Source organism: Notamacropus eugenii, chromosome 2 (genome assembly GCF_028372415.1).
Source record: "Notamacropus eugenii isolate mMacEug1 chromosome 2, mMacEug1.pri_v2, whole genome shotgun sequence".
Taxonomy (NCBI): Eukaryota; Metazoa; Chordata; class Mammalia; order Diprotodontia; family Macropodidae; genus Notamacropus; species Notamacropus eugenii.
In genome coordinates, this window is record NC_092873.1 from 59,909,095 (window position 1) to 59,937,066 (window position 27,972).

Genomic DNA, 27,972 nt, shown 5'->3' on the forward strand with positions numbered 1-27,972 from the left:
CCCTCCCCGCAGCATGACAATATTGTCATAAACACCCTTATGCTCCTTGGCCTGGCATTCAGCCCTCCACCATCTAGCCTCAGTCAGTCTTCCCAGCCTTATTTTAGCCCCACCTGGGTGAAGGCAGGGATCACGCCTGTCACCACGGCATGATGGAAAGCAAGAACCCCTAACAGCAGGTGACAATGGTGATCCACCAAGAGGAGACGGCTGTCCCAGAAACTCTAGTAGCTAAACATTGTCCTGAGACTTTGGGACATATGTGTGCATGTATGGGGAACATATGTGTATGTATTGGGGGCATATGTATGAATTGGGGACACATGCATACATCTATGTGTGTAATGTGCTTTGCAAGACTTCAGGAGTTTCATAATTGTTGGCTATCAACTTTACTATTCTTGCTAACAGAATGGAGATCCAAGAAAACTTTGACAGGCTAATTCTAGGGGCTGAATAGAATAAGATGACATTTAATATGGATAAATAGAAATTTCTACCCTGGAGTTAAAAAAAACATACCTGAGATGGGGCTAGAGAAGAGCTCATCTGACAAAGATCTGGGGGAGTTAGTGGACCATGAGCTCAGAAGGTGCCAATGGCAGAGCATTAGAATGGAAGCCCCTGGGGGCAGGATTGGCTTTGGTTCTTGTATTTTTTGAGTCTTTAGTGCTTAGCAAGAAACAAATAGAAAGTGCTTAATAAATGCTTATTCATTGGTTGATTTGTGAGATCTTCGGTTGCATTAGCATCCAGAAGTTAGGAAGTGAGGGTCCTGCTACTAGATATTATCACTATGATGAATCAGGAGACCAGAATATTGTGCCATAGGAAAGACGAGAACATGTCCAGAGGACATCCAGAAGAGAACAGGAGGGAATCGGGAGCATTTAGCTTGGAGATGAAAGGCCTGAGGTGGGGGGAGAGGTATTCCCAGTTAACCACAAGGAGTGGACAGCACTGGGTGCCCTCGGCCAGTGGTTTCCCCTCCCCCTACCCCCGGACATCTTCCAGTAGCGGCCAGGTGACCGCTCCGGAGCGGGCAGCAAACACAGAGTCTTGTTAGGGTCCGGATCTGGTGGAACCAGAAGGTGTCTGAAGACCCTTCTAGATGCAGGGACAGGAGGATTCATTGTCTCCTTTATAAGGTCCTCATGCTTCTTCCTCAGCATCTGTCCTTATGAGGCTCCCTTTGTTGGAAATCCATCCTCCCCCGCCCCACCCTCACCCAGCCACCTTGACTGAAACCTTCCCTGATCCCTCATTATTTCTCATACTTCAGGCTGCCTAGTTACCTCTATTAGCCCACTGAAGGGACTGACCCAGGGGACCCCGACTCCCCATCCCGAATTTGCCAACTTCACACGAATTCCACCATGTGTAATGTATTTTATGAAACAAAAAAGGTATTTAAAATATACATGGGTGGCAAGGAGAGGCAGGAACCAACAGACACGTTTGTGGACAGGGCTAGTCCCAGTATCCTCCCCAAAGGCTCTGTATTCTAAGCCTTCTCCCGTTGGAACTTGGCTCAGAGGAGCGGCAGGTGGATGCGCAGCCCAAGCCAGGGCCATCCCCTCCCCGGGAAGGGCAGAACATGCGTGGGTGGTCATGCGATCCTGCAGCACATCCACAGTTCCTTAGACATGTGATGCCCACGTCTGAGAAGGCTAGCCCGTGGCTGAGCCTGAGGTCTCAGAGACTGGTCCTTTGCACTGCGGAGTTCAGCGATTTCATCTCGAGGGATGTCCAAGTTGTTGGCTTTGGTAGCAGAAGGAAGCATGTGGCTTCATCACATCCTCTTCGGGGTCCCACAAGCCAGGAAACCCTGAGAGAGGAACTGGCTCAGACCCTCCTCCCTGGGTACTTCACCAAGAGGTCTTATTTGGGCCTGGGGAAACCTGTGTCTGACTGTTCTCTCTGGTGATGCCCACAGTCTGGTGCACCTGTGCTTGGTGACTTTTCTGCATCTCCACAAGGAACAGAAAGGGGAGTGAGTGGAGCCCCCTCTGTGGAAGGGACAATGGCATGCTGGGGAGGGGGCCCGGAAGGAGGAGCATCCTTCTACTGCACAAATGTGACCCAGTGACAGGGCCCTGGATGCTGCCCTATTTTCCACCCCAGGTGAATACCAGAGCCCTTGGGTCTGTTCCTAAGGCATCCTCTTGGGTGCTAAGGGTTAATAATGGCTTCCATTTTCTTTTAAAGGGACCATATTCCACCAGGCCATGCTTTTTCTTGATTGTACTAGATTTCTGATAGCAGAAATCTTCTGGTTCTTGAACTTAGTGACTGGTGGGCACCATCCTTAGTGGCTGAAGGCTGGCTGCCTCTCCGTAGTCCTTGGGAGGTGGTATGGGTGGGTGGTGTGAATGCTTGGGGTGTCTGGGTCCCCTCATGCCCATGCAGTGAAAAGTTCCTCACACTTATTAAAGGATGGGGGGGGGGGGCAGGGAGAAAGGCAGTAATGCAGTGTGGTGGAAAGTCCACCTGGCTTGCCGGTTATAAATCAGCAGCTCCAAAGAAAGGAATTTCTCTGCTCTTCCCCTCCCCATTGCATCTGCCGCTGGAAGGAGCAGGAATGGCTAACATGGTGGGAAGGGGAAGGGCAGAGGGAAGGGGGACTTCTGTACACAATAAATACAGCAGTATCCCTTTGGTTGGGGTGGACACAGTCCACATGTGGAAAGATCAGACCTCGCCCAGCCCTTCTGCTCTCTTTGTCCCAAGACCTTAGACTCTGCCATCTCTCTCTCCTCCTCCAGGCGTCTTAGGTCCTGCTCACTGTCCTGGTGTACCTAGGCTCAGGGGTCAGGGCTTGAGTAAGAGAGAGGTCATTGCCGATTGCGGCTGCCCAGCTTCCGCCGGTCTTTGTTTTGGCTGCGTTGGGTGTCATCCATCTTGTGGACCCGGAAACACTCCTTGAGGTTCTGGGATCGGATCTTGGGGTTCATAATCTCCTCCACCATGGAGCTTGGGAACCAGCCTCTTTCTTGGTCATGAAGGCGCTCCCCAAAAATCCAACCTATGGGGTTGGGAGGAAGATGGCAAGGGCAGAGGGGAAGAAAAAGCAACGAACTTTTAATGAAAGCCAAGGGAATTTGGGGCAAAAGGAAGCCCAATGGGATATTTTGTATCCCAGCTATGGGGAGAAGAAGAATTGAGCTTTGGAATGAGAAGACCCAGGTTTGTATCTAGGGCCTGCTTGCTAACTGAAACAGTTTCCTCATTTTAAAAGTGGATAATATCCCCAATGTGGGCAGTGAATGCCCCAAGGGGAATAAGCCCTGGCCTCAGAGGATCTGAGTTCAAATCTGGCTTCTGATGCTTACTACGTGTGTGACCTTGGGCAAGTTATTTCATTTCCCTGGGCCTCAGTTTCCTCATTTGTAAAATGAGGAGATTTGACTAGAAGGTCTTTGAGCTAGCTCCCTTCCAGCCTCGGTACCTGGGCTTTCCGGTCCAAATTTCCTCATTTATACAATTAAGATTCGATGATCTCCAGGGCCCCACAGTAGAAACTCTTGATAATCTTCATTAACGATGAAAAATACAAGCAAAAAATTAAGGGATAAGAGAGTGCAAAGAGTAAAACAAGCAATTCGAGGCCTATGGGTCTCTGATTCGAGGCAGTTGTGATAATGGATGAAAACATTTCAGTAGCAAAGGTTTTGTGCTATGGCACAAGATGACCAGCAGAGAGCGCCGGTGACTAAGAAATGCCAGCCACAGGGAGCTGAAGTTACCAATTCAGCGTTCATGAGGTGGAACTGGCAAATGATCATCCTTTCTCTGCGTGGAGACCTCCAGGCACAGGGAGCTCACTATCTACCAGGGTGACCCATTCCAAATGGTGATGGCTGTTTCATATCATCCTAAGGTTGGAACAGACATTGTCTGTCCCATCGCTATCCCCAAATCCCCTCTATAATGTCCCTGATGAACAAGCATCTGGACTGTGACAGATGACATCTGGGAGGGGGTGACCCCTATCTTCTGAGAATATCCTCCTGGAAGGAATCTTAGAGACCATCTAGCCCAACTCTGTCATTTTACAGGTGAGGAAACTGAGGCTCAGAGAGGTCACTGGATCCTAGACCTAGATAGAGCTGGGAGTGGGAGGGGGCTCAGAGGCATCCAGTTTGACTCTTATTTTTTAGAGAAACCGAGTCCCAGGAAACAAATGGTTTGCCCAGGGATACATGGATGGTGAGTGGTAGAGCATGATGTCAGAGGAGAAAGGCGTTCGTGACAAAATCCATTCACTGCTTTATGAAAGCCCTAGAGGATGTCGATATCAGTCTGAGTCAGCGGTCCAATGGGGTGGCCCCCCAAAACTGGTGGATCTGGGGCTGCCCTGACAGAGGAACACACACACACACACACATTTCCCCAGAGACAGCTTCCTTGCTCTCCCCATATGACTGAACTAACATCATGCTCAGCAGTCATCTCCTCCCAGAGCCAGATGAGACACAGTGAAGGCTGTGGCACATGGGGCCCATGTAAACTGGCCTGGTAGGATACAAAGACACACCCTTGGACTCCAGCCTCTTTTTCTAACCCTGTCGCACATCATTCCCCTCCTATGCTCAAAGTTCCCACTGAATAAGCCCACCTATACTCAGCACTCTTATCTCCCACCTCCAGGACTTTGCACAGGCCTTGCCTCCTGTCTGAAACATTCTCCCTTACCTCTATTTCTTGGAGTCCCTGGCTTCCTTCAAGACTCAGCCCAGGCTCCACCTTCCACAGGAAGCCTTGCCTGATGCCTTCCCCCCTAGAATGACTTTGGGGTGTTTTACTATCCAAAGGAAGGGCTATTTGTATGTAGCTTATATAGATATAGATATAGATATATATTTTATCTCCCCTGATAGAATATAAGCTCCTCAAGGGCAGGTACTGTCCTTTGTATTCTCACAGTGCTTAGCCCCTACCAGGCACTTAAAGGCTTCTGGATGGAATTGGGGATTCCCTGACCCCCTGATGGAAACCCCCTCTTTCTCTTTCTTCTTAAATTCTGCTAGAGCACTTTCCTATCAATTAATCAACAGGCATTAATAACAATATTTATAATTATACATAACATAGTATATAATTAGTATGTAATCTCATCTATAACGTGATAATTAGGTTGTATAATATATTATCCTTATTATAGAACTACAGTCATTTCCGCTTTCGCCCTGTACCGAGCACTGAGTAGACAATGACAAACATGAGCTGCTTCCTGGTCGTCCCTTCTCCAGTCAGCCCTCTCACTCTCCTCAGCTGGCTTGGCTTCATTTCCAACTCTCTCCCAGAAGAATGCAAATTCCTTGACTGTAAAGACTGTTCACTTAAAAAAATTTTGTCTCCCCAACCCCAAGCACAGACCCTAACGTGGGGGAAAGAAATGGAAAAGGAGATGTGTGATGCTGAGAGGTCATATTGCTGACTGAATAGAACACTGGCCTTGGGGGTTGGAAGACCTGAGTTCAAATCCTCCATCAGACATTCGCTTGTGACCCCCGCCAAGCCCCTGGTAACCCCTCTGGGCCTCAGTTTCCTTCCTATGTAAAACAGGAATCACCAACCTCCCAGGGCTGGTGTGAGGCTCAGTGGCTGTGTAGGTGCTGGAGAAATATCAGGATCATTATTTTAGGCAACTGGCCAACTCCATGGCCTCAGTTTCCCACTCTTTTAATTAGAGAGGGGAATGGTCATCTGAGTCACTGAGGTAACAGCCAGGAGAACACTTTCTGAAGGTAAGGGTTGGGTGGTATGGACGTATGATATAGGCAGTATAGACGTGGGGTGGGTAGTATAGAAATGGGGCATGGGTAGCATAGATGTGCAATGAATGGTATTAACATTTGGCATGGGTGGTATAAACACGGGGCATGAGTGGTATAGACATGGAGTGTGGGTGGTATAGACATGGGGTGTGGGTGGTATAGATATGTGATGTGGGCAGTATAGACATGTAGTGTGAGTGGTATAGACACATGATGTGGCAGTACAGACAGACCCAGGGGCAAATCTCCATGCTGGTCAGGTACTCACCATCTTCTGTCTTTTCCAGGATGTTCAGAATGTCAGCCAGCTCCAGGGATAGCTCATCCGGCTGCTGAGCGACATAGGGGTGGACACACTGCACCTGGGGGCAGTCTGTTGGGCAAGGGCAGAGAGAAGACAGAGGTTTTTGTCCAGAATGTTCCAGACTCTGGAGCCCCAGTCTGTGCGAGGCCTTTTGGGTGCAGGACAGAGCCAGCTGCTGGGGAGGGTCAAAGACAGTTTCTAACCCAATAAAATACCAGATCATGGATAGAAATAGAAAACTCTTTGATTGTGGACAAAGGTCTCAAGGTCAAGGGCCCTGGAAAAGCAGAGCCAAGAGCTTTCCACCTGCTGGCTAGAGGAAGGGAAGTGCCATCTCAGATGCACTTATGGGAGGCAGTTTGAAGGACTTCCCCTCCCCCAAGGTCAAAGAGGGGGGATTCGTTTTTTAACAAGGAGGCATTGTGGGCCAGTGGAAAGAGCCCTGGTTCTGCAGTCTGCTCTGGGTTCAAATGCAGTCTCTGTTATATACCACCTCTGTGACCCTGAGCAGCTCAAACTTTCTTGGTCTCCATTTACTCATTTACAAAATGAAGAGGTTGGATAAGGTAACCTCCAAAATCTATAGTCCTATAATCATATGGAGCCTCAGTTTCCTCATCTGTAAAATGAGCTTATTGGCTGACCTCTGACCTCTGAGGTGCCTTCTAAGCCAGTCTGATTCTTCATGAACCCATAGACCATACTGTCCATGGGATTTTCTTGGCAAAGATAATGGAGTTTTGTGATCTCCTTCTCCAGTGAATTAAGGCACTGGAATTACTTACCCAGGGTCACACACTCTCTTTGGGTTCTTATGCATTTCATGAGCTTCTGAAGGGCCTTTGACCCCAGCGTAGACAACCCAACCAACCTCTGGAGCCTGCCTGACCCTGGCGAGAATGAGGTTCACTTGGCCCCACCTCGGCCCTTGGCCATTGAGTTTCAAGAATTATATCTTATCCCTAAGACTTCCAAGTATCTGCCATTTTTGTTTGTTTCTTCTTTTGCCCAAGCATCCATGAAAACATTTCTAGCTCAAGGCCTTAAAAATGAAAGACATTTTTTTATGATCCAAACCAGTGATTTCATCCAAATAGTATAGACACGTCCTGATGAAGACGCTTCCTCTACCCATGCAGATGGCCCCTGCTCTGATCCTTCTGGCCTGAAAGAGCAACCAGGGGAACTGAGGGCAAGGGATCTGCTCAGAGTCTAGTGGGAAGACTCGAACTCATGTCTCCTGCCCCTAAGGTCCATTCTGCCTCATGACTAAGCTTTCAGTCCAACACACCAAAGCTCCAGAATGTAAAATATCCCTGTGGCCAGACAGCCTGGTCCTATAAAGGAGGCCTTTATCCCCTAAAATATTGTCTGAATCTCAGAGAAGAGAGAGTACTTAGAAGAATGCCTTTCTCTAAGTTGGGGATGCTTAGCTTGGCATGTGTGAAGTTTTGGCTTTTGAAATTTTGACAAATGAATTTCAATATAACTGGTTTCCTTTGTCATCTCATGTATTTTGATTTATACACTTTAGCATATGAGTCAAGGAGGAGTTCTATAGAATTGACCAGGTTGTTAAGGGGTCCATGAAACACAAAATGGTGACCCCTGATCTGAGTAAACCCCCCTCCCTTTCATGGAGAAGTAGGGGACTATGGGTGCAGAAAGCTGCACATTGCTGTTAGACATTGTCGCTTCATGGCGATATCTCTTTGATACAAGAGAAGACACTTGGCAGGAAGAAGGTGGTGGACTGTATCCAAGGACAGGTATGGTATAAAAATAAGAGGCACCCATGTAATTTTAAGTGATAAATATATAAAGGCCTCCTTGTATATATCCAAAACCAAGTGCTTCAGCATGGCTTAGTGAGCTCTCGGGGCCTATAACCCTCCCTAGACACTCAGTTCCAACATGGCGCCCATAACCCAAGCTTTCCATTGAAAGGACACAGGGAGGAGCAGAAGCAGAGGGGTTTCTGGGAATGCTTACCAAGCAGTCTTGATGTGAAGGAAACAAACTTTGTTCTCCGATTTGGGGCCAGGGAAGTCATCCAGCGTTTCATCTCGCTCCTGTGAGGGGAGAGACACACACCACGGCCAGTGTGTTCATACCAGCCACTCCAGCTCTGGGGAGATGCGGGGGAACAGGGACAGCTGGGCCGTGGCCCCCAGCCCTGCCTCTGGGGTCAAGCCTGGCTTTGCTTTGTCTTCCTGGGGCTGGAGAGCTAGCTACACCTCACACTACAGCAGGAGCCACCCTCCTCAGTATGTAATGGGGAGTAAAAATAGCTGGAGATGTATGTGGGTGCCCCCTCACAATGCTCACTTCATTTTCTTCCTCCAGCAAGCTGTCAGCCTCAGAACCTTGGAGAAGCTGCAGTTGATGGCCTGGCCCAGAAATGGCCTTTCTCCCTAGATAGGGAGGAGAAAGGAAGATCTGGGTTCTAATTCTGGTTCTGCTACTTACTCCATGGGAGACTTTGGGGACGTCATTTCATCTCTAGGAGCCTCAGTTTCCTTGTAAAATGAAGGGCCTGGATTAGCTGGCCTCTGAGGTTCCTTTCAGCTCGCATATTCCATGATCTGCAGTCTAGGTCCCTCCCAGCTTTGCCACTTCTGTTCTGGGTCTGTTCTGGGTCCCTGCTAGCTTTTTCATCTCTGTTCTAGGTCTCTTCCAGCTTAGATAGTCTGTATTCTACCTCTTAAGGTCTCTCCTGCTTATTACCTCCTCTGTTCTAAGGCCCCTTCAAGTTCTGATGTTCCCTGTTCTAAGATTCCTCTGAGCTTGGTTATTCTGTGTTCTCAGCCTCTCCTAGTTCTGAATCTTCTCTGGGGTTGCTGCCAGTGTTCACAGCTTACACTTGTCACATTTGAGAGAAGGTGGAATAGAGGAGAGGGGGTTAAAAAGCAGACCTGGGCTTCCCAGCATGGTTGTGGGTGTCCTGGCAGCTGGGCTAGTATTTTCTTGCTCTCTTTACATAAGCACAAAGAGAACCAGGCATCCCACTTTGCAAAATAACTGACTTTTCAAAATGGCAAAGGCTTGGTGGATGGAGTTGAGTCCAGCCTTGTGACTCCCTGCCCCTGTATGCACATCTGGTTGCAGGTGAAAAGGACAACTAGGGATGGAACTGGAAAGAGGAGAGCTGGGAGGGACCTTTGAGGCATCTGGCACAACATAGCTACTTTACAGAGGAGGAAACTGAGGCCCAGACTAACCCAAAGTCATCCAGGTGGGAAGTGGCAAAGCTGGGATTTGAACCCAAATCTGAGGCTCTTTCCACTTCACTGAGAGGAAAGGCCAATGAACCAGGTGGGCTCTTACCTAGGTTTAATTCAGTTCAGTTTGATTCAGTCCAGTGAGCATTTATAAATCACCTACTATTTGCCAGGCATTGTTCTAGGCACAGGGGGATAATAGATCAATGATAACACATTCATCTAGTATTTTTAAGGTTTACAAAACACTTCACACAGATCTCATTTGATTTCATAATCTCTGGGAAGTAGGTGCCATTATTACTCCCATTTTACAGATGAGAAAATTGAGGCTAAGCGACTTAAGTCACTAAGTGAAGAGAGGTTAAGTGGCTTGTCCCGTGTCACACAAGCTAGTTAGTTGCACTAACTTGCTTCACATCCTGAGGTAAGATTTGAATTCAGGTCTTCCTAAGTCCTGATCCAGCTTTCTCTTCCCTATGTTACCTCATTTCCTACAAGAGTGAAGCCATCCCTGTACTCAAGAAGCTTTTGTTCTCCTGGAAGAAATAATTCCTGCAGAGATAAGTAATTACAAAATAATTTTGGAGGGGAGGGGCAGATGGGGCACTAGCTCCTGGAGGGTCTGGAAAGGCTGCATGTGGGAGGCTGAACAGAGACTGAGCTTTGAAGTAAGCTAGAGATCCTAAGCCATAGAGTTGAAGGGAGATTGCATTCTGGTATGGGGTACAGCCAATGCAAAGGCAAGGAGTTTGCAGGGGAAGCAGCAAATGGGACAGTTTGGCTGGAATGTAGAGTGTACGAGGGAAGTTTAACAGGAAACTGGTTCTGCAGAATCTCTAAGAGGGTTGGAATGAGGGGAGAAAGACACTGGATGAGCACCCTTATCCACTTACCATTTCATAATTGTCTAACTACTTTCTCAACTTTGAGTACAACTTTCTACCAGCTCTGTTGGTCTTTAGGGGCCAGGGAGAATGGGAGAAGAGGAGGGTGCAGCCAAAGGGAGAGAGGAGAGGAAACATCTCCTGAATGGGGGCAAGTGGAGGAGATCTCTGGAGAGATGTCCAGACACACAGGGAAGGCGAGCCACAGATGGGCCAACAGGCCTCAGTACTCACTGAGACGAGGCTTTCAGCATGTACGTGGCTTCCCGATCATCGGCATTCTCGAGCAGCCTCAGGATGAAGACATTGGCCAATGTCTGCCCTTGGTCCTCCAGCTCCTCTACCCGCAGGAGGCCACGGGAAGCTGAGTCAAATACCTGGTACTTGTCCCTGGGGACAAGGGGTCAGGAAGTAACAGCAATTATTCGCTGTGGCCGTGCCTTTGCATAAGCAGGGTGCCCTACCTGGCATGCCCTTCCTCCTTACCTCTGCCTCTTGGGATCTGTAGCTTCCTCTGAGACTCAGTTCAAGGGTCACCTTCCATGTGGGGCCTTTCTTGATGTCCTCAGCCACCCGCTGGGCCCTGCCTCCCTCCTTAACCATCATATTTTCTTGTATGTACATTCACATGTACATGTATCCTCCACTTGGAAGGCATGCTCCTTGAGGGCAGGGCACATTTCCCTTTTGTCTTTCTATCCCCATGCCTGGCACTGAAGAGCAGGTGCTTAATAACTAGGCCTCCCTGCCACCACTGCTGTGGAGCCTGAAACACAGCTCAGCTTTCTGACAGCTTTGCTAGAGCAGGGGCAGGGTCCCGCCTTCCCCTCCCTCTGCTCTGGTCCTGTCCTATCACTCAGCCCTTAACACAAAACTTCCCTCCTGTTGTTCATCTTTCATCCTCTAAGAGGAACAGTGACATCAGCAGGTAACGTCTGGACTTGTAGGAATTAGATTTAAGTGAGGCAGAGTCCTCAGCCTTCCTCTCTCCTCCAGAGTCATCAGAGTAAAAGGCATCCAGGCAAAAGCCAGGATGATTGATGATAGCCCAAGATGTAGTGACCAAGCTCTCAGTGCTTCACAGCGTCTGCTTCAGCTGCCTTCATGACCACATTGGATCAAACTTTCTCCCTTGCCCATTCCACCAGGGGAAATCTCCACATGCTTGGGGTAGATACTCCCCTACCTCCCAGAAGGGATGCCACTGCTCTCATCAAGGCTTTCTTGGCTACCCTCACTTGGAAATGGTCTTTCTCCCCTTGAACCTTACATACTATGTCTTGTACAAAGCTTTAAAAATTAATTTAATTGAGATTAAAAATTTTTTTATATCCCCTACATTTATTTCCTGATGCCCTGGCTCCTCCACACAACTGCCAAAGAGTGACATCACTGGCACCCATGGTCATTTGTCACCTCCAGGGTCAGAGACCAACTTCTCATTTTGGCGTCGAGTCCTTCCAAACCTGACTCCACCCATCTGTCCAGCCTTATTACACATCACTCTCCTTCCAAACTGGCCTTCCTGCTGTTCCTCCTACCTGATGGTCCATCTTCCTTCTCTGTGCCCTTCTGCCTGGAGTTCATTCCTTCCTCAGCTCAGGCAACACCCTCTATTTGAATCTGTTCCTGATCCCCCTAGCTGAGAGTGACTCCTCTCATTCTCTTGTATATAGATTTACTTTGTGTGTGTGTGTGTGTGTGTGTGTGTGTGTGTAAATCAATCAATAAAAACTTATTAAGCACCTACTATGTGCCAGGCACTGGGCATAGAAAAAGAATATTAATGTTAATATTTATTATTAAATAATACCATGTTATAGATAATATTATATATTAACAATATGATGTTAATACATTAAATAAAATTCCATAAACTAATGAAATTAATTAAATAATGGAATAGGTTATGTATAACATATGTTATATACTTATATATGCACATGGTGTTGCCCCAATAGAAGGTAAGCCCCTTGAAGACAGGCACATTTTTTTTTCTTTGTATCCCTAGCACTGAGCACAATGTAACTTAGTAGCTGGTTAACAAATGCTTATTGAGTGATTATCAAAAAGGAGATACATTTTAGTTTGATGTGATTTCTTTTCTGTGAACCCTGAAGGGCTCCAAATGATCACTCATTCCTCTTTCTAAGTGCTCATAAGCCACTGGTTCAACCATTTGTTGAATGGTTTTCTTGGAGATGGATGTTGAACTCACTGGTCTAGGGTTTTCAGGATCTACCTTCCTCCTCTTTTCATATTTTAGACTCACCCGGGAATTTGCCTGCAGATCACAAGCAGATCATTGAAAAGGAAGAGATAGATTTCTCTGAAGAGTTTTTTGGTCCGAAGGGTCCGGGATGTCTTGGGGCCAGACATCTGCTGTAGTTCTCCTTGTTTCAGCAGCCAGCGGGAGTGAGAGATAATGGGTACAGACTGAGAGAAAGAGACAAAGAACAAGGTTAGAACATGTGTGGGGGAGTCAATGTCACAACATCCTTACATCATAGGACAATGGCATCGTTCTGGTAAGGTCAGCTTGGGCTGGTTAGTGACTCCACCTGAAGGGATCATGGACTTAGGATTGGAAAAGACCTTAGGGGCCATTTTACAGGTGAGAAAACTTAGCCCTAGAGAGATGAAGTGAATTGATCCAGGTCACGAAGTAGTAAATGTCAGAACCAAGATTCATACTCAGGTCCTATGCCTCCATGCTCACTCATTGCTTTCAAATGTCAAGGAAAGGACACTAGGCTTGAAATTCCATCTGGTATGCCTACTAGCTTTGTGAACAGGGACAAATCACTGAATATCTCTGGAGTTCAGTTTCCTCATCTGTACAATGGTGACAATGTTACCTATAGTACCTTCTATGAAATGAAATAATGCCCACGATCAGCTTTTACGAAACTGAAAAGCATTTGTGCAAACAAAATCACTGCAGCCTGAATGAAAAGAGAAGCAGTGAATTGGGGGTGGGGGGAGTAGAGGGGAAACATCCCACCAAAGTTAGCATTCTATTTCTTCAGCTTAGTCTGATACAACATGAGGCACTAAATGGAATTCACTTAGGATAGCCCTGACAGGGCATGAGGTTGGCTAAATTAGGAGGTATTATTAACCAATCAATAAATATTTATTTTAAGTGTCTACTATGTGCCAGGCACTGGACTAAATACTGGGGATACAAAAAGATGCAACAGATAGTCCCTGCCCTCAAAATCCCTGCCCGGCTTACGATCTTAGAGGGGAGACAATATGCAGACAAATATATGCAAAGCAAATTATATAATTTATGCAGCATTTGGGAGAGGGATATTGGAAGCAACTGTACCTTGATCTTAAATTCCATTTTCTTCTGAATACTAATCATCTGCTCCGTCCGACTCATCTTCCGGACACCTTCATTGCATGCTTTTACCACCTGGAAAAAAGAAACACTCGTAGGGATCGAGAATCCCAGCAACCTTCAGTTTCAATCCATTCATTTTCCATGATAGTGGAGACCAAATTAGAGCTGCATAACTAACCAGAAGGAGCTGTTGGCTCCGATATTGAACTGGAAGTCAGTTCCATGACTACTGTAGCACATGAGCTGAAAAACCTATGAATTAAGTAATAATTTTGTCATTACTTTTTAAAACTTAAGACATTAAAAAAAAAAAACCAATTGCATGTAACTGAAGGCCATGTGTTCATAAACAATCCTTTTTTTTTGTCCTTCGTATATTGAGATGTTTGTGTTTGTTGATAATTGTTACGTTAATGATAAGAAAGAGAAAAACAAAATCCTATGAGTTACTGCCAGGAATGTTACTATTTGTACTTCTTAGGAGAAAAATATATTTTGATGGCAAGTTTCATTGGAAGGACAAGCAAGGACGATAAAAACAAAGTGGAAAATTTGGACCCCATGCCTCAGATTCAGTGTGAGAGCCAAGTTAATTCCATGTCATTTTTGGAACATCCCTTGGCCCCTTCCCTTGTAGTTGGGGCTCTCATCATCCCCCATCTTGTTTCATTCTTATTTACATGAAGGTTGTGTTTTCCCCTCCCTATCTCCCCAGTAGAATGTAAGCTTTTTGGAGAAGGAAAATGTATTGTTTTCATCTCTGTATTCTTGGTGCCTAGCATGGAGCTTTGTATACAGCAGGTGCTTGAGAGACATTTGTTGAATTGAATATGTGTTCCTGCCCCACTGAAGGCAACAAAAACCTTGCAAAACTATGACCTGAATCCTAGAACTATAAAATGCTGGGGCTGTGATGCTGATGATCTTAAAGAGGCCAGGGCCCTTAATTCACATATGTGAGGCCCAGAGATGTAAAATGACCATCAGTTTGGGAGATAACTCCCCTCCTGGTTCTCCTCTTACCTCTCTGACTACTTGGTGAGAGACAGCAAAAAGTTAAGTTTCCACAGAGTTACTGGTTAATGAAGTCACTTTGAATAAGTCAGATGAGAAAACTAGCAGACTGCAGGTGGACAGACAATGACCTTCAAAAAATTTCAAAGTTCTTGATAAAGGGGACCAAATCTAAAACTAGCTTAAAGTAGTGAGGGAAAATGACCTAGAATATCGGGGAGAAAGTTTTTTTCACTGCGCTTGCTTAATGAACCTCATGTATATAAGCAGAAACTCCCTGCATAAAATTATCCCTCCATTTTCTGATCATGGCTCCTATGTTGAAGCATTTTTGGGAGGGGGGAGGGGGGATCACACCACGGGTGGTTACGTAATGGGCATGTAAAGATATTGGTGACCTAATGGAGAACGGACCAATCTGTCTTCTGATGGGAGGATCTGTTCTGAACTAACAGTATGAGAATGCTTTCACTTCTGTATCCAGCACTCCCTCCTCCTGAAAAAAAGGGGGTTGGAGTCTGCTTTGGCCAAGGCATTCAATTCCTATGAACTCTGCTGTAATAAATTTTCCTCGATACCTTTTGGTATGTCTAGTGTGCTTCAAACAAATTCTTCACTGGATCTTCTTCCAGATCATAGCCTCTAACCATAGATATCCCACAAAGATTTGTCTTGAGCTCTCTTCTCTTCTGTACTCTCATGTGGTGATCTCACTGGCCCCATGGATTTAATTACCATCTCTGTGCTGATTCTCAAATCTACCTTTCCTTCCCTTATCTCTCTGCTGACCTCCAATCTCCCAACTCCAACTGCCTTCTGTCCATCTCAAACTGGATATCCTGCAGACACCTTAAACTAAGTATATCCAAAACAGAATCCACTATCCTTCCCCCAACCCCTCTTCCTACTTTCTCTATTACTGTAGAGGGCGCCACGCTCCTCCCAATCCCTCAGGCTCCCAGCCTAGGAGTCATCTCTCTTCATCTCTCTCACCACACATTCCTCTCCAAGCTGTTGTGTCAATTTCACCTCTGCAACATCTCTTGTAGATTTCTCCTCCGCAACATCTCTTGTAGATTTCATCTCTGTAACATCTCTTATAGATTTCATTTCTGCAACATCTCTTGTCAATTTCACCTCTACAAATCTCTCCTTGATTTCATCTCCAGTGGATTTCACCTCTGCAACATTTCTGATAGATTTCACCTCTGAAACATCTCTAGTCAATTTTATCTCTATTAACACGTCTTGTAGATTTCACCTTTGCAATATCTCTTGTCAATTTCACCTCTACAAATCTCTCCTTGATTTCACCTCTGCAACATCCCTGGAATACACTTTCCTCTGACACTGTCCCCACCCTGGTGCAGACCCTCATCACCTCACCCCTGGATTATTGCAACAGCTGCTGGAGTGGGGGGTGGGGTGGGTGTCCTGCTCGCCCCAGGCCTCTCCATGTATGTATGATCTTATGTCTCACACCAGACAATAGAGTTCCTGGTGGATGGGGGTGGGGGAGAATGCTTGTATCTACTCCAACACCCTACAATGCTATTCCTATTTCTTTTTCAGAACTGATTGCATCAGTTGGGGTACTCCTGGAGTAGGAATCCTCCCCTCCCCTCCCAAGTAATTTAGTTGTTAGAGAGCTGCCAGGAGTATAATAGCTGGAATTTCTGTGGTACTTTAAAGGTCTACAAAGTGCTTTACATGTTATATTCTTTGATCTTCACTGTGACTTAGGTGTTATTATTATCTTTATTTTACAGATGAGGAAACTGGGGCTGAGAAAGCATTAGTGAATTGCCTAGGGTCACATAGGCAGGATTTGAACTTGAATCTTCCTGATTCCAGACATAGCACTTTTACAACTGAAAGTCTACAGGATTTTGAGCTAGTAAGGTCATTAAGATTACCCCTGAGAGGTTGAGGGATTTCTCCAGGATCACCTAGCCACTATGTGTCAGAAGCAAGACTTGACCCCAGGCTTTCCTGACCCCAAGGTCAACTTTCTATTCTATCTATCTATTTTCTTTCTTTCATACCATGCACATACAGTAGGCACTGTGCTGGGTTTGTTGGTTGAATGGGCCAGTGAGTGGGTGAATGTGAGGATAGTATACCAAGGAATAAAACACTCTACATGTAACTTCCCTTCCATTCTCCTACATCCTAGGATTTTAAAAAGAAGACAAGATGTTCTTCACTTTTCCTAGAAAGATAGAAGAGCTAAGCACAAACAGTAGGGAACACACCTTAATAGGACAATGGAGGATACCAGCATGGGCTTGGTTGACTGGGGTTCAGGAATTGGGGTCATGTTCCCACAAAAGTTTTCCCAACATTCCAAGGACTGAAGTGACCAACCAACCACCCTTCCAATAGGTTGGGAGATTCTGGAAAGCTTTTGCCAAATGGACATTTCCAGACCTAATAAATAATTTAAACAAATCTTCTCCTCCAGTTATTTCTAGATGTCAATAATACATACACTATATACTTATATAAAATATACTCACAGCTTGGCATTGTGGGTAGATAGCACTTGAAGCCAGGACAACCTGATTTCAAACCTCACCTGAGATGCTGACTAGCTGTGTGACTGTGGGAGAGTCACTTGCCCTCGGTTTGTCTTAGGTTCCTTATCGGGTTCTTATCAGAATCCAATAAGATAACATGTGTGAAATACTTTGAGAATTGCAAAGTGCTAGACAAATGTTAATTACTACTACTATTATTATTAGAATGCTGGACACTCATGGACACACGTTCATACACAGGTGCATATACACATACCCACAGATGAACTCAAAGATCTCACACCTGACACTCTTTGCACAGCCAAACTGGGTATACACACTTATACATAACACACACATAGTCTACATGAACACATATAGACACACAAAACACATATATACACCATTCACATACACACATATACATCCCTTGTCTTCCCTCTCTACCACTTCCTCTGTCCCTGTCCCCAGGTCATCCTAGGTTGGCAAAAAGTAGGGAGATACTACTTGGGATATACTCTAATCCCTTGTCTTCTGGCTGTTTGACTGCTCACCCTGATTGGATGAGAGGGAAGTCAACAACTCTATTCCTTCTGAGGAGATGGTGGCCCATTAAGCCTTGACAGTAGCTTTGCCTCCAGGTCCTATGGTCTCCCAGACCTGACACCACTAGCCTTTCTGGCAGCCTCGCTGCTGTGGCCAAATGGACTCTGCTTCCTACAGTGAAACTTGGTTTTCTTTATGGTCTCCACCAATTAAGGGACGGACAATTGGGACACATAGGATACCATATATAAGTCAGAAAAAATGTTTCAAAATCTAATAAAGGCAGAACTTCCCACAATGCATTTCCATGAACATTTCCTTACAATGCATGTAATGTTCATGAAGCATGACATTTCTTACGTAAACTGTAAGGAATCAATCTATGCATATACATGTGTGCATACATGCACATGCCAGACATACATGTGTATATTTACATATGTACATACACATTGTATACACACATGGTGCACACACAGTGAACACTTATATCTGACTCCATCAATGCACACACACACAAGGGACTGCATCCAGGAATTTTGTAGCAAGATACCAGAAGAAAGCTGGGGGAAGGGGCATCACTAAGTGAAATGGATGGTATTGAGGCCACGACTTCTCTCTTCCCACCAATATTACTAGTTGCCTAAGTTGTCAATCAGCAGAGGTCAGCCAGGGATGGTTTTCACCCATTTTCCTTCCCTAGATGGCTCAATGCAAAGGTGTGTTTGTGGTCAGCAATACTGGGTAAGAATAGTCCTCTGGCTTAGGGAGTGGCAGGGGAAGGGGCCCAACTCTTAAGTTGCTGCTCCCTTGCTTTTCTAAGGTTGGAGAGAGGGTGAGGGTGTTGAGGGTGCTATCCCCACTACACTATGTCCACCAGGCTTTCAGTCTGGAACATTGCTCTTCCCATCCTAGGAGAAGTGGGTACCCTCATCAGCCCACCACCACTCTCCTGGGCAAGGGCCCCCTTGTTGCCCAGCTTCAAGGAGGAGATTTGGAGCTGCATCTTGGACAGGAATGAGATTATTCACAGATCCTGGAGGGTCTCCTGGGAGCACAGTTCAGAGGAGTTTGTTAAGAAAATGAATCTGGGGGGAAGGAAAGTCCAACCCACCCAAACTGTCCAACTCCCAGCTTCTGAGCTGCAGTTAAAACAGAGATTTCCCCAGAGGAGAAATCACCTCCAAACCCAGGAATTTTAATCTGACCAGTCTCAGGAAGCCTTTAAGCTAGGAGTAGTTTCTCTACTGTAGCCATGAGAACTGTCTACTTTCACCAGTGGAGAGGCTGCCTAGGTGCCAGCACAGAGCTTAGGGGTCTGCTCCAAAAAAGATGGACAATGGTGCCAGGGTCCCTTGAGCTCTCCTGTCCAGGGCCAGGCAGGACCAGCTCTGGGAGCCCTCAGTACCATCTGAGACCTCAGTACCAGACGTCAGGATCTGGAGCATCTTCCCAGGAGAGGGACCTGGGATTAGGCCTGCCCCTAGTTGAGAGGCAAGAGGACAAGGGTTTGGTTTGGAAGACAGTGCTTCTGCAGAGAATGAAGAAGGAATCTCGAGGAACCTCAGAGCAGCCAATGAGTACATTTACCATTTCTAGCTCCCTGTGGGCGTCCAGGGCTGTGCATTCCCGTTCAGAGCTCTCTTCCACCCTCTTCAGAATATTCTGAGCAGAAGAAAAGATAGAAGTGGAGTTAGGGATGAGCAGAACATTAGAGACAACCCCCTACCCTACCTCCCACAGCAGCTACTACCCTGCGAGGACTCCCAGGGCCCCTTTTCATCTTATCCTGAGGTGAGGGCTTTGAGCTCTAACAGAGTCAGCACATAGCCCCAAACAGATGAGATCACAATTGTGCCAAGACAAGATCAGTGGAGCCAATATATGTGCCAGGAGAGAGGAAGAACAGGAGGGGGAAGGGAAGGGCAGGGAGGGTAAAGAGGCATCTAGAATAACTGGGGTGCAAAAACATTTTTAAAAAATCCAGAAGAAGAGGTGTGTGTAAAGGAAAAGGTGTAATATAGATAGTTACACAGATAGATATTGATACATGATGATGATGATGATGATAGATGATAGATACATAGTTGGAGTAAAGAGGGGAGGGGGAGAGAAGAGAAAGAGGAGTGGAAAGGGAGAGGGAGGCAGAAAAAGAAAGAGGGGGAGAGAGGAGAGAAAAAGAGAGGAAACAAAAGAGGTGGGGGAGGAGAATGGGAGAGAAAGAAAAGAAATAAGAAGGAAAGGGAAGAGAGGAAGAAAGGAGAGAGGGATGGGAGATGAGAGAGGCACGGGGAAAGAGAAGGGAGAAGGGAGAGAAGGAGGGGAGCAGATGAGGCAGGGAGAAAAGGAGGGCAAGAACACTCTTTGAGAATTTTCAGTTCTAAGCCGTTCTCTTGAGAGAAGCTAATTGTTTATTTTGGGTACAGAGAGCGAGAGTGTTTTCTACTGTGGAATTGTCTCATTTGCCGCACACTTTTCTAAGAAAAGGAGACAAACACGTTAATCACAGTTTTGCTGATGGATGTGTTCCATTTCCTGAGGCCCTTCCCCCAACCCCATCCTTGGCCGGCACTGTTCATCCCTATCCGCTCCTTCATCTTTGACTCCCAATTTTCCCTCTCAGCCCAAGCCTGCTCATTATCTACTCCTACATGCCTGGCTCCTCAGGACCACCTGCTGGATTCCTAAACACGGTCTTGTTCATTCATGGTATCATTGAGAGGTGTGGGCATTGAAGGGACTGCTGAGGACATCTGGTCCAATTCCCTCCCCCCATTTTACAGATAGGGAAATTGAGACCCAGAGAAGGGAAGTGACTTTTCCAAGGCCACACTGCTACTGTAAGTAGCAGTTCTGGGATTTGAACCCAGATCCTGTGATTTCAAAAGAATTAGGAGAACTTGTTGAGACTGAAGAGTGTCTTACTTTTCTATGTGAGTTTCCTGTGCTTAGCACAAAATAAGTCCTTAATAAATCTTTCATTCATTCACTCATTGAAAAGCACCACACCTTGCAGTCTCTGCTCCAACTTCTAAGCTGATTCATTTTGACCAAAATTTATTAACTTGAACTGCCTGACTGTGAAATACAGGGGTTGAACCAGATGAACTCTATGGCCCCTTCCTTGGATCTGAATCGATGATCCTATGTAAGATAAGAAGAGACCAAGGTGATGGAGTTTAGAACTCAGAAGGCCTGTATTCGAATCCCACCTTTGAGGGTCACTACTCGAATGGGCTGGAGGAAGCCACTGAACTATGCTGGGCCTGGACTATACGGCCCCTGAGGTCCCTCTAGAGCTATGATCCTAGTCCTAGGAAATATTTGTGCAGAAGCAAAGAGCTGCCTGAAGTGAATCACAGAGGGCAATTTCGGGGGGAAAGCAGACACGAGCCAGAGGTCAGTCCGTTACCTGCACCAGTAACTTCAATCTCGTGATCCTTTGAAAGGGCAGAATCAGGAAGGAGGAGAAGGGCAGGCCTTTGCACTTGGGGTCCAGCTCCAGCTGGGAGATCACCTCCCGGAAAGCAGCCTTCTCCTGCCTGCGATAAACAGAGCACATTCAGGGTTAAGGAGGAGATGTTACTGTGGGTGTGCTGCAGACCAGCAGGTGCCCAGACCTAACCAGATCTCAGAGCTTGCCATGAGATCCCTGCTTTCCTCTCCCGCCCTGAACCAGAACATCCATCCCACCCTCTGGGAAACAGGCCAGGGAGCTCTCATCCTCATGGAGAAGTCCCCGAGGTGTTACCACTAACATGAAGATCAGAGAGGAATGGAAAATAATTTTCAATGTACAAGTCTGCTCCCCAAAGTACATTCACATGTGAACATGTATAGATTTCAGCAGCATATGTGGGTGGCTGAGAATTGGGTGTGAACCAAAGGCCATGAGTCAGAGGCTTAATTATATAGCTGGCAGGGCAGGATCACTGCGTTGAGGTGAGGCTGGGCCTCCATCCTGGGAACAGGGCAATGACTAAGGCCAAAATGAGTAAGACAGCCCAAGCTGCTTCTGCCAAGGGGAGGGGTGGCACATCTGGTCCTTGGAGGGGGCCAGTGTGTGGACATCGGAAGCACTAGCAAGGCCTTGGAGATGGGGCTGTGCCTGGGATGACTAAGGCACCAACACCGAACCAATGAATGAACACAGTGGGGCAGGAGGTGGGAAGGGTTGGCTTACTCCAAAATGCATTCAGGCTGTGCTGAGAGCGGATGGGACCAACCTAGCAGAGTGGATTTAGACCAACTTTTCTTTCTTCTCCCCCTCTAAAAGATTCATTTCCCTAACTACATTTCACAGCATCCTAGATGGAGACCTGAGACCTCAGTTCAGGGTTCTTAACTTGGGGTTCTTGACCTTTTTAAAATTAATATTTTGAGACAATGTTTCAATAGGCTGTATTTCAATATAATTGGTTATTTTTGTAATCTTGTATTTTTTTATTTTATTCAGTGAAAAACCAGGATTCTGAGGACTGTTTAGGCTTCACCAGACTGACTGCCAAGGGGGTCTAGGACTCAACCAAACAAGGTGAAGGACCCCTGCTTTAGAGGTCCACAGTGCCTGGCTCATGGTAGGAGCTTTATAAACTTTGGTTGATGGATAGCCCTCCTCTACTTCCCTCATTTTAAAGATGAGGAAACTAAGGCCTAGATCAGGTAGGTGACTTGTCACACAGGTAGCAGGGACTGAGCCCAGGTTCTCCCAGCATTTCTTCAGTTTAAGTGGAAATTTTGGTATGTAATTTAAAAAAAAACGATTATTAACTAGTTATTTTTAAGTTTTATAAGCTCTAGGCTATTTATTCCAAGTCACTGTCAATATATAGACAAGTCTTTTTTTGTTTGTGAAAAAGTGCTGGGGGGGTCTTGGGGGCCCACAAGTTCAATAAGAGCATCAGAAAGTAGCAAAGAAATCAGATGCCATCTTAGATGAGGCACGAAGCTTCCAGGAAGGAGGAGATAGTCATCCTGCTCCACAGGCCCTGGCCAGATACCCTCCGCTGTATTGGATTCATCTCTGGTAGTAGGCAAGCTAGAGTCTGTCCAAAGGAGGGCACCCACGATGATGAAGGGCCTCAAGACCAGGCTGTATGGGGGCCAGTCGACAGAAGAGGAGAAGAAAAGGGCCGAGAAGGGAAATAATGGCTGATTTCAAGCATTTGAGGGGTCACTGTGTGGGAGTGGGATTGGGTAGAACCAGGAAGAGTGTGTGGACATTACAGAGAAGCAGATGAAGACTCAAAGTAAGGAAACACTTCTTAACAATTAGAGCCATCTCAAAGAGAGATGGACTGCCTTGGGAGATAGTGAGCTCCCTATCTTTGAAGGTATTCAAGCAAAGGCTGAACAACCACATGCTGCCAGCATGATGGGATGGCTATGGTGATATACTTGCAGTCAGAAAGACCTGGGTTTAAGTCTAATTTCTGGCATATACTATCTCTGACTTTCGCAACACAGTACCATCTTGCTATCCAATATGCTACCAATGCTCGTTGATCTCCCCTGAGACAACCTCCATGTACTCTTCTGGCACTGCCCCCTTCATCATCTCATACCCTGATTACTGCTATAGTCTGGGGTGGGGGAGGTCCTGCCTGCCTCTGGTCTCTCCCGCTCTGGTCCACCTTCCATTTAAGCACCAAAGTGATTTTCCTAAGGCCTAGGTGCAGCACAGTACCCCTCCCATCCTAATCAATAGCCTCCAGTGGCTCCCTATTGCTCCCAGGATCAAATAGGAATTCTTTGTTTGGTGTTCTAAGCCCTTCCTTTCTCCATCCTCCCCAGACTTCTTACCCCTCCCCCAGTATTCTCCCTTCCAGGGGCACCCCCTCCTAGCTGCTCCACACACAGGACACTCCCATCTCTGGACTCCAGGTATTCTCTCTGGCTGTGCCCCAGGCCTGACCACTGACCTCCACTCCCAACTCAAATCCCACCTTCTACAGGAAGCCTCTCCCAGCCCCTCTTCATTCCCCGCCTTCCCTCTGCCAGGTCTTTCCAATAGACTCTTTTCCAATAGATGCTCTCCTACAGTAAGGTCCTTGAGAGCAGGGACTGTCCCTTGACTTTCTGTCTACCCTCAGTGATCGGCACACAGCAGATGCTTAATAAAGGTATGTTGACTGACTCACTGACTCCTAGCTGTGTGACCATGGGCCAGTCTCTCCTCTCTGAGCCTGAAGCCTGACATTCAACTTTCAAACAAGGGGGGGACTTGAAGCCTTCCAAGGCTCCTTTCAGCTGCAGGTCCATGATCCCCTGCATTGGAATTTCAAGTGTGGGTTAGATCATATATTCCAAGGCCCTGTCCAGTGATGGCATTCCCTTTCCCCACCGACTTGTTCTTATTTTAGGACAGTGCTGTGGCTACAGCTGGCACTTGGCCCCACTGGGTTGTGTGGCCCTGGGCAGCAACAACCTCAGACTACAGAGAGGAGAGAATTTGACAGTCCGCCCTGGCCCGGCCCAGGAAATCCCAGAGCCAGGCTCCAATCCTTCCCTTATCCCCCACACTGACAGCCCCATTGATATCACTTTCAATAGTTATTGATCATGTAATAACATGACGTTATTGAACCATAGCTGGGCTTACACCAGCATGTCTGGCTTCCTGGGTCTGCCAGAGAGATTCCCATCAATTCCAATTACCAAAGGCCCAAATGAGCTTGCAGCAAAGTTACTCAATGTCTCAGTCAAAAACTCCCTGAAGACGCTTTGTGCTTAAAAAAAGGTCTCTGTTTGGAAAGGAGACTCCAGCCTCGGGTGGGGCTGCCCAGGGCTGGGCTTGGGAGGAGTCCTTTCAATGGGGCTCAGAAGCAATTCCATAAATGTCCACTTCACCCAAAGTGACCTGATGGGGGAAGCCCAGGACACAGCTGGGGGTGGGGGGTGGGGGGTGGGACACACACGCGCACGCGCGCACACACACGCACACACACACACACACACACACACACACACACACACACACACACACACACACACACACACACACACACACACACACACCCTCATGGTGGCCACCGGGAGTGTCTAGGAGGTGAACAGAGTCCCAGTCAGGGCTATTTCTGCCCCTTCTGTCCCTGAATCAGCTGTTTCTCACTAAGGCACCTCTCCTGTGCTCTGAGCTGCTTGGAGGGTCTGGCCAGACCAACCGCAGCTCTCTCTTGACCTTAGAGACTCCCCTTCTTCAGCTTCAAAGGTCTCAGGCATCACATTCCAGCCAAGAATTCCAGCAACAGAGCCCCCACCTTCTGGGAGAGGACCCTCCAGAGGCTGAATTCTCCCCCGAGGTACCAGGGCTGAACCTTTGGCAGGTGTCCTTACAGCCCCAAGGAAGGCTGGGAACTGGAGGGGTGAGGGTTGGAGAGAGGAAGGGGTGACCCCTCAGCCCCTCCCATTCCCAGTCATCCTCTTGGAGGCTTTGGACACTTGAACCACCCTCTTTGCTGCTGCGGGCTCTCTTCCCTGGGCCTGTGGCCTCCTGCCTCTCCTCCTGCCTCCAGGGCCAGTTCTCCTCAATCTCCTTTGGTGGGTTGCCTATTCATCTGCCCCCTTAACATGGGTATCTTCTAGGCTTCTCTCTCTTCGTATTGCTCTGTCTCTTTTTGTCTGTCTCTCCGATCTCTTTCTCTGTCTTTCTGTTTGTCTCTGTCTCTTTGATCTCTCTGTCTCTTTTCTCTCTGTCTCTGATCTCTCTGTCTCTCACTTTCTCTGTCTACACTTGCAGGGGCTACTAAGGATTTCATAATCACCTCATCTTAGACGACACCCAAATCTGTAGTTCTGCCCTTAGTCTCCTCCAATTCTGTATCGCCAATTGTCTGTTGGACTTCTGAGTGGTACAGCACCCAGTAGAAAGAGTGCTGGGCTTGGAATAAAGAAGACTTGAATTCAAATCCTGCCTTACACTTACTATTTGATGATCCTGCATTTGATCATTTAATCTCATGGGGTCTCGGTTTCCTTATCAGTAAATGAGGACCCCATGGCTTGTAAGGTCCATTTCTCAATCTATAAATCTATATTCCATCTCAACATCTCATGATATGATGTCTTGTAGTTCTAGAGCAGGAAGGAATCTCAGAGGTCTTTGAGTTCAATCCTTGCCCCTGTTTGCCTCAGTTTCCTCATCTGTCAAATGAGCTGGAGAAGGAAATGACAAACACATCAGGATCTCTGCCAATAAAACCCTAGACAAGGTCACAGAGAGGGAAACATGACAGAAATGAGTCAACAACAAAGACTCAGACTCCAGGGCTTGGGAGGCCCTATCCCAGTGCTTCAGCATGAATCCACTCCAGAGCCTTCTAAACAAATGGTCATCCAGGTCACAGTGGGGAAACTCCAGGGTTTCAGAATCAGAGGCCTTAGAAGCCGTCGGGTCCAACTCCCACACTTCATGGTTGGGAACCAGAGCCTAGACAGAGTGAGTGACCTGGGTGGGACCACGTGGGCATAAGTGACAAAGGCAGCACCTTTGAATGACGACCCTGCCTTGCCAAGGCAACCCCGGACAGCTTTGGGACAGTTCTTGCAGGGTGAGGCTTAGCTTGTATGGAGTCAAAATAAGCTTCTCTGGAATTTGCCCCCAGCTCCTCCTGGCTCTGCCCTTGCTGGCCAAGCAGAACAAAACTCATCCCTCTTCCACTTTCAATCAACGCTTCAATCCATCGATGTGACAAACATTTATGAAGTGCCCATTATGCGCCAGGCACGGTGACAAAACAAAGAGAAGCAAAAGATAGTCCTGCCGTCAGGGAGCTCCCAGTCAGTTGAGGAGATGGCTGGTAAACTCACATCCACAAAGCAAGCTCTAGGCAGGATAAAGAGATGATTAACACCGGGGAAGGCACTGGAACAAAGCTGTCTTGGAGAAGGCTTCCTGTAGAAGGTGGGACTTAAAGGAAGCCAGGGAGCTCAGTGGTCAGAACCAAGGAGGGAGGGCGTTTCAGGCATGGGGCACAGCCAGAGACAAGGTCTGGGGACAAGACCTGGAGGGTCTTGTTCCAGAAACAGCAGGGGGCCGGGAGCACTGAATGGAAAATAAGTGGCAGGAGTAAAGCATGAGAATACTAGAAAGGTAGGGGCAGGATGGGTAGTGAAGGGCTCTGAATGTCAAACAGCATTTTGTATTTGATACAGGAGGCAACAGGAATATTGGAGGTGGCTCTCGTCCCCCGTGAGACTTCTCTTCTCCCAGCTGATCATTCCTAGTTTTTTTAATGACATACGCATCTGACCTGGTTTCACTCTCCAGTCTGCTCACCCTCATCTGAACAGGATGTTTTCAAAACCACAAAAAAGTTCACCCACTTTGTGCAACATTTTATGACGACTGGTCTGTCTGTCTGTCTTTCTCTGTCCCTATCTGTCTCTCCTTGTCTCTCTCTCTTTTAGTCTCTGTCTCTCTCTTTCTCTTTCTCTCTCCCCCTTTGTCTCTCCTTGTCTCTATCTCTGTCAGTCACTGTCTCTCTCCTTCTTTCTCCCCCTCTCTCTGTCTCTCTGTGTTTCTGTCTGTCTCTGTCTGTCCGTCTGTCTGTCTGTCTGTCTCTGTCTCTGTCTCTGTCTCTGTCTCTCTGTCTCTGTCTCTCTCTCTCTCTCTCTCTCTCTCTCTCTCTCTCACACACACACACACACACACACACACACACACACACACACACACACACACAGACACACAGTTTCTCTAAAACCAGGGGCTCTCGAGCCACACCACAGAACTCACAGAAGTTGCTTGTAAGCTCTCTCCTGGTATGTCTGGTTGGAGACGTAGGTGATATAGACAGAGAAGTGATTGGCTGCGTGCTGGTGGACGATGTCACACACGTCGGAGATGACAATGTTCTCTTCCATGCGATGTTCCAGCTCCAAGAGGAACCTGAAACCACCGACCAAGAATCCGCAGTTAGGACCAGGAGGGTTTTCCCTTCCTTGTTCTTATTGTGGGGTCACAAACCTAGAACAAAGTCTATCGACTCCAACCCCCTCATTTCACAGAGGAGAAAACTGAGGCTCAGACAGGTGAAGTGAATGCCCAGGGTCACACAGCTAGATCATAGGGCCACCCAGAAAGAACTGGAGTCACAGGGCCATCAACAGCCTCATTTTATAGATGAGAAAACTGATGCCCGAAGAAGATCACACAAGCACGTGTGTGTGTGGGGGGGGACCAGCATTCATTAACACCAACTGCATGGCAGGCACCGTGTGTGGCAGGATCTCATTCGATCACAGGGTCATTGAACTGCAGCCCTAGTGCTGCAGAAGATCTCAGAGCCTAGCTAGCCTTCCTACCTCTTTCAACGGATAAAGAAGCCAAGTCCCACAATGATACTAAG

General features: G+C 47.1%; 1 protein-coding gene across 6 annotated transcripts in view; it reads right to left on the reverse strand.

The window, feature by feature from the left end:
• NGEF (neuronal guanine nucleotide exchange factor) overlaps positions 1 to 27,972 on the reverse strand; it is a 151,689-nt gene that overhangs the window by 4,336 nt on the left and 119,381 nt on the right. For 3 of the 6 annotated variants that reach the window (XM_072640531.1, XM_072640534.1, XM_072640533.1), the window contains 9 exons: positions 27,360 to 27,512; positions 21,036 to 21,165; positions 19,214 to 19,288; positions 13,527 to 13,616; positions 12,465 to 12,628; positions 10,427 to 10,582; positions 8,077 to 8,156; positions 6,049 to 6,153; positions 1,370 to 3,025 (listed from right to left, as the gene is read on the reverse strand). In XM_072640531.1, the coding sequence (XP_072496632.1) occupies positions 2,835 to 3,025; positions 6,049 to 6,153; positions 8,077 to 8,156; positions 10,427 to 10,582; positions 12,465 to 12,628; positions 13,527 to 13,616; positions 19,214 to 19,288; positions 21,036 to 21,165; positions 27,360 to 27,512 (1,144 nt within the window). In that variant the 3' untranslated portion in view covers positions 1,370 to 2,834. Of the gene's footprint in view, positions 1 to 1,369; positions 3,026 to 6,048; positions 6,154 to 8,076; positions 8,157 to 10,426; positions 10,583 to 12,464; positions 12,629 to 13,526; positions 13,617 to 19,213; positions 19,289 to 21,035; positions 21,166 to 27,359; positions 27,513 to 27,972 lie in introns of those variants that run through there. The other 3 variants (XR_011973995.1, XR_011973994.1, XM_072640532.1) reach the window with 1 other exon arrangement.